This window comes from Erpetoichthys calabaricus, chromosome 6 (genome assembly GCF_900747795.2).
Source record: "Erpetoichthys calabaricus chromosome 6, fErpCal1.3, whole genome shotgun sequence".
Lineage (NCBI taxonomy): Eukaryota > Metazoa > Chordata > Cladistia > Polypteriformes > Polypteridae > Erpetoichthys > Erpetoichthys calabaricus.
Genome location: NC_041399.2, coordinates 217,136,621 through 217,149,571, shown reverse-complemented (window position 1 = coordinate 217,149,571; position 12,951 = coordinate 217,136,621). Strand labels below are relative to the sequence as shown.

General features: G+C 46.5%; 1 protein-coding gene and 1 gene segment (V, D, J or C); one reads left to right on the top strand and one right to left on the bottom strand.

The window, feature by feature from the left end:
• stard3nl (STARD3 N-terminal like) overlaps positions 1-12,951 on the bottom strand; it is a 72,085-nt gene that overhangs the window by 5,262 nt on the left and 53,872 nt on the right. The window lies entirely within an intron of this gene.
• Positions 9,569-10,250, top strand: LOC114641822 (immunoglobulin lambda variable 3-9-like). The segment is given in 3 exon segments: positions 9,569-9,576; positions 9,668-9,762; positions 9,838-10,250. Coding segments are annotated over 3 exon segments (516 nt in total).

Sequence of the window (12,951 nt, the reverse complement as noted above, 5' to 3'; positions counted from 1 at the left end):
ACCGGGGTGGTGGTCCCCCTCTTTAAGAAGGGGGATCGGAGGGTGTGTTCCAACTACAGAGGGATTACACTCCTCAGCCTCCCTGGAAAAGTCTATTCAGGGGTCCTGGAGAGGAGGGTCCGTCGGATAGTCGAGCCTCGGATTCAGGAGGAACAGTGTGGTTTTCGTCCTGGTCGCGGAACAGTGGACCAGCTCTACACCCTTAGCAGGGTCCTAGAGGGTGCATGGGAATTCGCCCAACCAGTCTACATGTGTTTTGTGGACTTAGAAAAGGCATTCGACCGTGTCCCTCGGGGAATCCTGTGGGGGGTACTCCGAGAGTATGGGGTACCGGCCCCCCTGATAAGGGCTGTTCAGTCCCTGTACGATCGGTGCCAGAGCTTGGTCCGCATTGCCGGCAGTAAGTCGAACCCGTTTCCAGTGAGAGTTGGACTCCGCCAGGGCTGCCCTTTGTCACCGATTCTGTTCATAACTTTTATGGACAGAATTTCTAGGCGCAGCCAGGGTGTTGAGGGGGTCCGGTTTGGTGGGCTCAGGATTGGGTCACTGCTTTTTGCAGATGATGTTGTCCTGTTTGCTTCATCAGGCCGTGATCTTCAGCTCTCTCTGGATCGGTTCGCAGCCGAGTGTGAAGCGGCTGGGATGAGAATCAGCACCTCCAAATCCGAGACCATGGTCCTCAACCGGAAAAGGGTGGAGTGCCCTCTCAGGGTTGGTGGCGAGATCCTGCCCCAAGTGGAGGAGTTCAAGTATCTCGGGGTCTTGTTCACGAGTGAGGGAAGAATGGAGCGTGAGATCGACAGGCGGATCGGTGCGGCATCCGCAGTAATGCGGGCTCTGCATTGGTCTGTCGTGGTGAAAAAGGAGCTGAGCTGCAAGGCAAAGCTCTCAATTTACCAGTCGATCTATGTTCCTACCCTCACCTATGGTCATGAGCTATGGGTAGTGACCGAAAGAACGAGATCGCGAATACAAGCGGCTGAAATGAGTTTCCTCCGCAGGGTGTCTGGGCTTTCCCTTAAAGATAGGGTGAGAAGCTCAGTCATCCGGGAGGGGCTCAGAGTAGAGCTGCTGCTCCTCCGCATCGAGAGGAGTCAGATGAGGTGGCTCGGGCATCTGATCAGGATGCCTCCTGGACGCCTCCCTGGTGAGGTGTTCCAGGCACGTCCAACCGGGAGGAGGCCCCGGGGAAGACCCAGGACACGCTGGAGGGACTATGTCTCTCGACTGGCCTGGGAACGCCTTGGGATTCTCCCGGAAGAGCTAGAAGAAGTGGCCGGGGAGAGGGAAGTCTGGGCATCTCTGCTCAAGCTGCTGCCCCCGCGACCCGACCTCGGATAAGCGGGAGACAATGGATGGATGGATGGATGCTTTATTTCTTGGAATATGTGATCTTCTAACCCACTTAATCCAGACCGGGGGTCACGGGGTTTGCTGGAGCCCATCCTCCCTGGATGATGATGATGATGATGATGATGATTCAGCTTTCTGTCAATGGCATCCTCATTTCATACACTATGCTTCAAAAATGTTTTCTAGTCGTCATTAAGAACATAAAAAGAGAATCTGTGGGTAAAATGGATCTGAAGCAGTGGCTGAAGGGGGTCGTGAAGATCCCTCCACAAATCGTCACCTTTACCACTAAGCTGCGTTAGTTTTGAGTCTTGATCTCAAATAAAGCATATTAATATCTGAAGGTATTCAAAAGTGGAATTTCTCAAAACGTTCAAGAGCGAATCACTTTTGACACCTTAAGGGGATCTTGAAAGTACGACCACCGCCCCCCAAATCAGGCCTTTAAGAAGTGTATTTCTTAGCGTGTCCTTCTCTTACGTCTGGCAGCCGTCAAAGAGGCCATTTTAATGTCTCCGTGAGTCACGTGGTCACAACAGAATGATGACGTATTCTTGACATTTAACAAAATTGGTTCGTTTTTTACAGACCCCCCCCCCCCCCCCCATGTTGAATTACCTTATCAGTCAAACAGCACAGAAATGGAGTTTCTCAGGAAAACATTTGAAGGAATCACATCTCAGGGTGGGGGCTGAAAACACAAGCCCCCCATAGACTGAGTTTTAAGTTTTGCCCCCCCCCGTGTCTTTGTCTTTGTTATCAAATCAAGAAAAGGCCACAAGACCCCCACAACTGAAAGGGGATTGAAAACACATGCAGCCCCCCCCATACATTATAGATTTCTATGTTTTATAAAGGGATAACTGTTATTATTATGTGAATATCTGAAGTGAACGTTAGAAGGATTCCCGTTATCTCAACATACAACTCGCCCTGCAGATTTTATTTTAAAGTTTAAAGAAGTTACTTTGATGGATTCATTTCATTTTTTTTCACAGATTTTCCATATTAATTCCCGTATTTTGTACATCCATAATCCAAAACATGCGGAAGTGAACGTTCTAAATATGGAGGGAATGGGATGCTGGCTGGGATTGGCGCCAGTAGACCCCCGTGACCCTGTGTTCAGATTCAGTGGGTTGGATGATGGATGGATGGATGGAATGGGATTTTCCCACCTGGAGGGGCACTTGAGAAGATTTGACCCCCCCAAGTTCGATTTTCAGCTTTGAAGACGTCCACAGAGTCACACCAGTGTCACCACTGTGTTAGAGGACGGACACTTTGTCACCCTTCTGTAGCCACACACAGATGTCACACATTGTCATAGTGAGACCTGGCCAGGACAGTTGGAGGTTCATTTTGCCATGGTGCTTAGGGGGGCGCTCTTGAGCTATTACTGGAACACTACATGGTCACATGATCCCTCTGGCCCGCCTCCTACTGCTCCCTCTGGTGGCCTAAATGAGACAAAGTGCAATGAAACAGACCACCCTGGGACCCTCCACCAGGCCTCCCCATTGCTCTGTGGCCCTGATTTTATGACTTCCCTTAAACTCTGCACTGCCCATGGAGAGGACAGTGAGGACGGCTCTGGTCTCACCTGTGCCATCTGGGGACGTCGGGCCTCTACTGCCCCCTGGTTCTGTTAAAAGTCCTCCATTGCCCTGTTCCTATTTTTGTGCCCCTGGAGTCGTCACCTCCGCTATCCCCAAACACACAGAAGACGAGTGAAAGAAAATTCTCCATCTTACCGAAACAGGAAAACCCAACAGGAAGTTTGATTGAGCAGAAAAAGCCAGAAGAAATCAGAGCAACACAGCATGTCTGATGCCACTCAGTGGCCATGATTGCCCAGCGGGTACCGCGCTAAATAAACACAAACACACACCACACGGGTTGAACAGATGACGGGAGTGGGCAGTGATTTTGTTTCTTCAGCACAGAACTTTATTGAAACACAAAACGGACGTCAGACTTGTGTGATATTACACGGCAGGAAGACCCCTGAACCTCAGCGTGTGTGCGTTAAACGTGGGCTTAAAAATCAAACATCAGCAGACAAGAAACACAAAGCGTGAGCGAGTCCTTCAAACGATACGAGGAGTGCTGAACGACCGTCACTTTAAAAGTGAATGATCTGCGACTCCGGAGGCTGCTCAGCAGATGTCTACGGGCAGAGGGAGGAGTCAGGAGTGGTGACGTCAGGGAGACCACGCCCCCTATAGCCCCTCCCCGACACAATGCACGTTTAAGGGGACAAAACACAACTACAGAATTACAAATGAAGCCAACAGAAACAACATAAAGACACGAAGCGTAAGAACTGAAAATGAACAAAAACAACCAAGAAACTAAAATGCACACCAGTGCCCACCGACACAAGGAGGACCCACACACACCGCTTATGTGACGTTTACAGCTTGGGACGAATGAACTTTGATGATGGGCCCTCAAGGCAGTTAGTAATGTAGAGAGGCCATTCACAGCGAGAGCGCCCTCTTGTGGACTAAGCACTGACGACCCTAACAGAGTTGTGTGTTCCTCTTGTGTTGTTCATGTAATCCAAGAAGTTTGTGGGAAAACGTCTTATAACTTAAGGGTGTAAACAATGAAAGGAGGAAGAGGTGGAACAGAAACACCCAGGACCACAGCTCTTGGGCTGAGGCATCCATCATCATGACAGCTGGCCAATCAGATGTGTGGAAGGTCACGTGATCTGGAGCACCCACATGTGATTTGAACATACGTATGGTGGGCCTGAGTGATGACATAGGAAGTGACCTCAGGGACTGAGGGACCACTTCATGAGGACGTCACAGATGGTAACTTGTCCATCACATTGATTGCAGACACAAACAGCGGCCCAGGACAGCACCCTCTGGTCACGGCACTCATTTTCTCTTCAAGACCACACAACCTCTGGACTTTGTCTTCACGTCTTGAGTGACTGAAGTAATGAAGTCAATGTGAGGACACCTGGCGCCGTCTGCTCCTCACTGCAGGCTATCAAGGCTGAGACGTCACCCCTCCATATGAAGACGAGTGTGAAGTGAGACGCCACTGGTCAGTTGGTGACATGTCACCAAAGGGCACTGAGACACCCACACATGATTAGTGCTGGAGACAGTGAGGCCCAGTGTGAGCGGGTGAGCGGGCAGAGCCAAGCAACTAGAGGCCAGTGAGCTTAATGGGCATCACAGGAAAATTAATGGAAGGAATTATTAAGGAGAAGATGGAGCAACACCTGGCAAGGACAGGACAGTCAGTGTGGGCACAGAAGAGGGAGGTCGAGTTTGACTGACAGGCTGGAATTCTATGAGGAGGAAACAAAAGAAAACGAGCAGAGAGGAGCAGATGAGATTATTGATGAGGACTTTCAGAAAGCGTTGATATGGTGCCACCTGAGAGGGTGGGCATCAGACTAAAAGAAGTAGCAGGTCAGGATGTAGATGGGTACAGAATTGGCTCAGACACAGGAAGGGTGATGGTGATCAGAAGTGGCTGATGTTAAGAGTGGTGACCAGCAGGGGGCAGTGCTGGGGCCGCTGCTATTGTTAATATCTATAAATGATTTAGATAGGAATATAAGGAACAAGTTGGTGAAGTTGGCAGATGATACCAAGATAGGTGGACTGGCAGATCATTTGGAATCCGTTATATAATCATAAAATGGACTTGGACAGCAGACAGGCTTGGGCAGATGAAATTTAATGTCAGTAAATGTAAGGAATTACACATAGGAAGTAAAAATGTGAGGTCTGAATACACAATGGGGGGTCTGAAAATGGAGAGACCACCTTATCAGAAGATTTAGGAGTCATAGTGGACTCTAAGCTATCGACTTCCAGACAGTGTTCAGAAGACATTAACAGAATGTCAGGTTATATAGTGCCTTGATGTATGGAGTACTAGTCACAAGAGGTGACACTCAAGCTTTTTAACACACTGGTGAGGCCTCATCTGGAGTCCTAGGTGCAGTTTGGGTCTCCATAAGGACGCAGTAGCACAAGAGAAGGTCCAGAGAAGAGCAACTGGGCTGATTACAGGGGGCTACAGGAGGTGAGTTAGGAGTGAAGATTAAAAGAGCTGAGCCTTTACAGGAGATGAAGAGGAGACCTGAGTGAAGTATTTAAAATGATGAAGAGGAGTTAATCCAGTGGATTGAGACTTTAAAATGAGATCATCAAGAACACGGAGACACAGTTGGAAACTTGTGAAGGGTGAAATGTCACGCAAACATTAGTAAATTTTTCTTTACTCAAAGAACGACAGACACTTGGAATAAGCGACCAAGCAGTGTGGTGGACAGTAAGACTTTATGGACTTTCAAAACTTGACTTGATGTGACTTTAGAAGAATGAGGCAGACAGGACTGGTGAGCTTTGTTGGGCCGAGTGGCCTTCGCTCGCCCACATTGTTGTAATGTTGACGACATCACGATGCTGAGACTGGCGTGATGTGCTCCGGTGTCCTTTTTCCAGTTCCGACTCTGGACTCGCATTCTGGACTCACTGGACTTGACTGGTGTCTTTTCTTTTTAGAAGGCCATTGCAGTAAGTTGGTTGAATTAAAACAAAGAGTCAATGCCCGCCTCTTGTGATGTCATCAGAGCTCTGACGTTTGCAGTGTTCCTTGAATGGAAAACACAGCCCTCTGAATCTGGTGAAGGTGCAATTTGAAGTTCACGTCAGAGTCTTTACTTCCACCTTCAGGTTTATTTCTGACACCCCCACTGTTTTTACCAATAATGAAGCTTTTCACATTTTTCTTATTTAGCTCAAGGAAATTCCTATTCATTGATGAAGAAACACAAGAGAAACGTTGGAGCAGAAAGCCAAGAGCATGAGGGTGGTCAGGTGCTCCAGGTACATAAAGGTGCGTGTCTGAGGTGAGAGGCCACCCCATGGAGTTCAAGTAAACCTGACATATTAAACAAATGTCAATGTCCAGCTCCTCTTGGCAGGATGAGGGCGAGCGACTCCTTCTAACTTCTGCTCCTGCCTCTCCTAGTTGGTAGATGTCGTGTTAGGTGCATCCGATAAAACGTCGCCACATGCATCACAGGACACAAGTGGGACTCTTACTTTGAAGTGCACACCTGCCACCCGACACAAGCGGCTGGGGCGCCAGAATGCTGAAGTCACGTGTCGTTTACAGGGAACTGCGTGGGCTCTGTGGCGAGCGCTGAGGGGCGCAGTAGAACAGGGGTCTGGGGGACGCTCAATTGGCCCAGCTGTGTGTGTGTGTGTGTGTGTGTGTGTGTGTGTGTTCGCTCTGCGATGGACTGGCGCTTTGCACCTTATGCTAAGCTCCGGCACTCAGCCCAAGCGGTTTGGAAAATGACGGACTGACGGTGAACTTATTATTCTTTATTATCATTTAATGTTTGCATTTCAGACTGCGAGTGTCAAACGAACGCCGAACGTCAAGGTGACTTAAGGTGGTCGCGGCTCTTAAGGTGGTCGCAGCTGTTAAGGTAGTCATGGCTCTTAAGGTGGTTAAGCGCAGTAAAAGAGAGAAGGAGCGAAGCGGAGGTCAGGCCGGGAGGAATTCATCTTAAGACACCCAAGAGAAAACACAACCGGGGCACATTCTCTACTTTACGAAGGCACATTTTTCACATTAATACACTCAAGAAAATAAAGACCTCTGACAATGTTAATATGTAGACACGTTTTTTAGTTCTTGTCTATTTAAAAATGCTCAACTTTTACCGAATATGAAATGAGCTCAAATAAATACAAAGCGTGCGCTTTCACCTATATAAACTCAAAGATCATTTTAAACTCAAATCAAATAAAATAAAGTTCACAGCTTTTTATACATTCGTGTTTCGCATGCCATTTTGTTAAATGCCTTCTGTGTTTCCCACCCTCAGTCCTGAGGACCCCCTGTGGCTGCAGGTTTTTGTTCCCAGCTGATTCCTAATCAGTGACAGCACCTGATAGCACTCATCCCATTTAATTAGCTGGGATTATTTTTATTTTATTCTACATTCAGAAAAACACAGCAGCATGATCTTTACATGTATAAGAAACTTTGAAATATTTCTGATTTTTCTAGAGATTTAAATGCTTAACTCTCTTTTGTTGGTTTCATTCAGTTTTGCTCTCTCTGGCCAGTTTTTCCACTTCGTTTATCTTATTAATGACAATTAAAAACGAGCAGAGCAAACACGCTGACAAACAACACACTGAATAATCAAAGGCTGCGAGTACTTTAGCATCAGACCCACTAATTAGTAAATAATGGAGTCGTTAAACAATTACAACATTTAGAAAAGTAGAATGAAAATCAAGATGAAAATATTGTTAATAAGAATAAATAAATACATTATTCCCATAAAACTGCTTGGTACATTTATATATATATATATGCAGCTGATTATTGTATGTGTGGCGTCTCCCCAGCAGCGGATTTTATGTGCGCAGCCGCGAGTACCCAATCAGCACTCCCCCCAGCAATGATGTCCTTTATTAAGAGTGCCCCGCGCATGCGCACTTCACCAGAAGACACACACACACACACACGGACACATGGACAAATGGACGCACACAGGGAACATACAATAACCAGCTGCACGCCAGCACAGATTAAAATATTTGCTGGAGAGACGCCATCCATCCATCCATTTTCCAACCCGCTGAATCCAAACACAGGGTCACGGGGGTCTGCTGGAGCCAATCCCAGCCAACACAGGGCACAAGGCAGGAAACAATCCTGGGCAGGGTGCCAACCCACCGCAGGAGAGACGCCATAGCAAGCTAAAATAAAGAGAGGCAGGATAGGAGATCTTCAAACAGACAACACATCAACAGCCACAGAGGAGAGGATAAATGTAATATTAATTATACTTACTGTATTGTCATATATGTTTCTATTTTATTTTTATTATTATTTTACTTTAGGCTTCTTGCAAAAATATTTTTGACAAAAAAAAATTAAGACAAGAAACAGAATGAGGTCAAGGTCCCTTGCCATTTAATATAAACTGTTCCTACTAAAGTTTTTGCACTATACTGTTCTAGCGCCCGTTATTGTAACGGGCTTAATGTCTAGTATATATATATATTTTTTTTTTTTTTTTCCAAAGTTAGTTTTCTAATTTCAATATTTGTTCCCAAAACACAGAACTTGGGAAATATCACATCACTTAAGGAGTCCAATTTACATCAGAAGCTGCAGGATTGGAACAAAAACCTGCAGTCACAGGGGGTCCTGAGGACCGAGTTGGGAAACACTGCGCTAAGCTGACACGCCATTAGTGAGTGTGTGAAGCTCTACGTGTGTGGCGGTCAATTCCTGTGTCTTCAGACCTGCGCAGATCTCACTGCTGGAACTGCGCGACTTTGGGTTTCTGCGCTGCCCCCGACGGCTCTTCCTAAGTGGGTTGCTGGATATTTGAATTGTTTTCGGTCTCAAAACACAGCAAATAAAATCCGCCAGTTTGCTTTCTCTACTCATTTCTCTTAGATTGGCACAATTATATCCCATTCACGCAAACCCGTTACGTTATTTTATTGTAAAAAAAGTCTCGGGATTGACGTCTTCAAGTTACACAACATTAATGGTTTTTAACACTCGGCACATAACGTGCACATTTTCACTGTTCACTGTTGAATTAAATCGCTTTCCCTTTAAACAGACACAAGTCACAAGTGTGTCATTGTCCTGTACCTGCATACAGGTCTTGCCCACCCAACGTCACCAAAGCATCATTTTATTGTCTCTTAGTACTGGTAACGATGTTAAGAGCGATATTGCAGTCATCTAAAATTAATGGAAAATGGAAATGAAATGACCTTCCATAGACTGAACTGTTTGTATTAAGGCAACCATTTCAGTACTTTTGATTAGTTGAATGAAAATGATAACATAATTGAAATAAAATCATTCGGTACTGTTTCCTTTCTCTATAATAAATTAAAGCGCAGTATAAGAAAACTGGACATGCCGACTGCCTAAAGACCAACATGACATGCCGGTCACGATCTGTTCAAGTGTCTTCTCTTCGTTATCCGCTGTGCTGGCGGCGACAAGTGACAGCAGTACCATGCAGGCTAGTCGGGTGGGCTCTTCACACGGACGCTGTGTTCTTTTCGCTTTTCGTCCCGTCCGTGCAGGGTCACCTCCCGTGTTAAACCTGACGCTGCCAGCTCAGGCGCCGGGCACACACGACCACGGACTGGAGTAAAGGGTACAGAAATCCAAGATGGACGGGTGAGTGACAGGGCGCAGATGTCAGCACGCTGACATTATAAGAGCAGGAAATGATCGCTGAGGGTGTGAGATGTCACTTGACTTCTGTCAGGGCTGACACGCCGCGGCGACATTTCGCTCTTGTCGCTCACACGAGTCACGTCACGATGCTGGCCTGGCGCGGTGTCTTTCTTTCTCTTCTCCTCGGTGAGATGTTGTAGCCGCTCAGACTGCCGACCGCTTTGTTTTCTTCTGTTCTTATCTTCTCGTTGTTCTTCACAGGCAGAGCTTTGGCTCTCACGGTAACGCAAGATAAGCTCTCTGTGACCAAAGGGCCGGGCAAGACGATCCGAATAAGATGCACGACGGACGGCAACCCCATTCACTGGTATCGACAAAAAGACAACGGGGCCTTAGAGCGAATGCTGTACGTAAACTCGGGGACCCCAAGCTACGACTCCGCGGATTACCAGAAATTCAGAGCTGAGGACGGAGGATCAACTCTGCATAAAGACAGCGCCGAGGCGGACGACGAGGCGACATATTACTGTGCTGTATGGGACACTCACGGTGACAGAGACCGCGGGGACACCCGCACAAAAACCGATGAGACTTGTCCAACTACCGGAGACACCTCCGCTGTTTATGATGAGAGGGTGGCCTTAATGTCATCGTCGTGTCCTGCCATCTTATAAGCGTGCTTGTCTCTCCTCGTCACAGACCGCCCTGCGATTTAGACAATTTATTATAAGGGCATAGAATTAGTGTAATAATAATAATAATAATAATAATAACTCAGACCCATAGTGAAACACACCGGAACAGTAGCAGCCGTTCCAGTATTGTCAGATTAGCCATGAAATTCATGTTTGAAGAACAAACAACATGAAAAAGTGGGAGATGTAAAATGTACCTCATAACTTAAAGATGGACAGATGGACACATGATGAAGGCAATCTATCTATCTATCTATCTATCTATCTATCTATCTATCTATCTATCTATCTATCTATCTATTATATAGTGCCTTTCATATCTATCTATCTATCTATCTATCTATCTATCTATCTATCTATCTATCTATCTATCTATCTATCTATGTGTTGTGACCACAAGGGGACACCACTGAGCCCTGAACCCAAGACACAGTGGACGCCCAACACGCTGCTTTGGTACAGTGAAGGCCATTTCTTTTCACAATCAGCTCTCCAAACTCTATATAATAGATAGATAGATAGATAGATAGATAGATAGATAGATAGATAGATAGATAGATAGATAGATAGATAGAGAGAGAGAGAGAGAGAGAGATAGATAGATAGATAGATAGATAGATAGATAGATAGATAGATAGATAGATAGATAGATAGATATGAAAGGCACTATATAATAGATAGATAGATAGATAGATAGATAGATAGATAGATAGATAGATAGATAGATAGATAGATAGATAGATAGATAGATAGATGAAAGGCACTATATAATAGAGAGAGAGAGAGATGTACCAAGCAGTTCTATGAGAATGCTCTGTACAGTATTTTGTTTTTCTTTATTTCCATTTTGATTCTAATTGTTTAATTGTTGTATTCTTTTCTCATTAGTGGCTCTGACGCTGACGTATTTGCAGCCTTTGATGATCTTGTGTTGTTTGGCTCTGGGTCTTCACTGCTTGTTTTTAATGAAGGGGGTAAAGAGCACAATAGAATGAAATCAACAACAGAGAGTTAAATATTGAAATCTGCAGCCAATATAGAAATTTTTCTAAATGTGTCATAAATGTAAAATTCACGCTGTGCTGCTTTTCTGATTGGAGATTCAGAGGACATGAAATCCCAGGTAATAAGATGAGCTCAGTGTTATCACTGATTAGCACAGGGGGTCTCCAGGACCACAGTGACAGAGAGATGAAGCTACAAGCAGAACCATAAATGTCGGTGACACCGTGAGTTTAATGGCAGCTGACCGTTCACATTCCTCCCTTGGAGTGACATGTCGGGTAGCAGAGAGCTGCACAAATGGTGGGGTCTGTCAATGAAACGTAAAGGCAAGACAGACTAGTCTTAGGAAAGAAAAGATTTAGGTTCCAAAAATGTTCTGTGCCACAATGAGTGCCAGGTCAGGTCGGGCTGCAGGCACTGGTACAGCACATTGCTGTGCCCACCACACAACAAAACAGCTCAGGATCTTGGCTGGCAACACCCCAGGCAGACACGCAGCCCTGTCCCACCCTCCAGAAATGACCCTCTACCTGCCACAGTCAGGTGTTATGTGGGTGACCCCTTGGCCTCGTCCGGCCACCCGGGTCCCCAACAATGAGCTGGATTATTCTCAGGTGATGGCGCCTCATGGCCGTAGTGTCATAACTGAGGTTCCCTCACAGTGCAGGTCATGTGCCTCACGTGCCTCCTAAGAGACATATGAAGGGGTCCGGTCTTCATCTCAGGTCACTGGAGAGCATCCATGTTTCACACTAGGACTCTAAAGACTTGGACCTTCGTCCTTTTGCATAGATATCTGGAGCGTCACACACCCCGCTCCAGTCACCTCATGACCCCCCCTACCTACTGACTTCATAGGAAAAGACACCAGAGACACAAATGTCACTGCTGAGGTCAGTAAACCTCTCAGTGACGAGGGTGACACTCAGACAGACACACTGCTGATGTCCGTGCCCAAGAGGTCATTAAAGGCCCGGCTCTTTGATTTTTATACTGACCCTCACAAGGCCGGACATTCAGACTCCTCACTCAGCCTCTCAAGAGCCCCCATCAGAGCCCCCATCAGAGCCTCCATTTAGCGTCGTCAGCAAAGTCAAGATCAATGTATCTCTCTTCACCTGCAGATGCACCCCAGACGCTGGACCCCACGACACTGTCCACCACCCAGTCCATACAAGCACTGAACAGAGCAGGAGGAGAACACACCACTGATGGACCCCCAGAATCTACTCAGAGGACCCACCTCCACTCTGCAGAGCACTCCCAGTCCCAGTCGTAAAATAAGAGCTCCTTAGCGCCCCTTGAACCCTCAGACGACACATCAGACACCTGACACAAGTCCAATATTTGTATTTTTTATTATAATAATGTGCCCTAAGTACCTCCACTCCACAACACTCCAATAATAAATCAATAATTATACACAACACCAACTCCTCCACTCCTCCCAGTAGCTCTGTCACACTCCCTCCCAACTCCGGCTCGATCTGCTGGGGTTACCCATAGTCCCTTTATACCCCATGACCCGGAAGTGTTTCTGTTCCTCAGTCCACGTGACTCTTAACACTTCCGGGTCAGGTGAGAACTCCTTTTCTTCAACCCAGAAGATACAGTGCATCCAGAAAGTATTCCCAGCGCTTCATCACTGTCTCCACATTTTGTTATGTTACAGCCT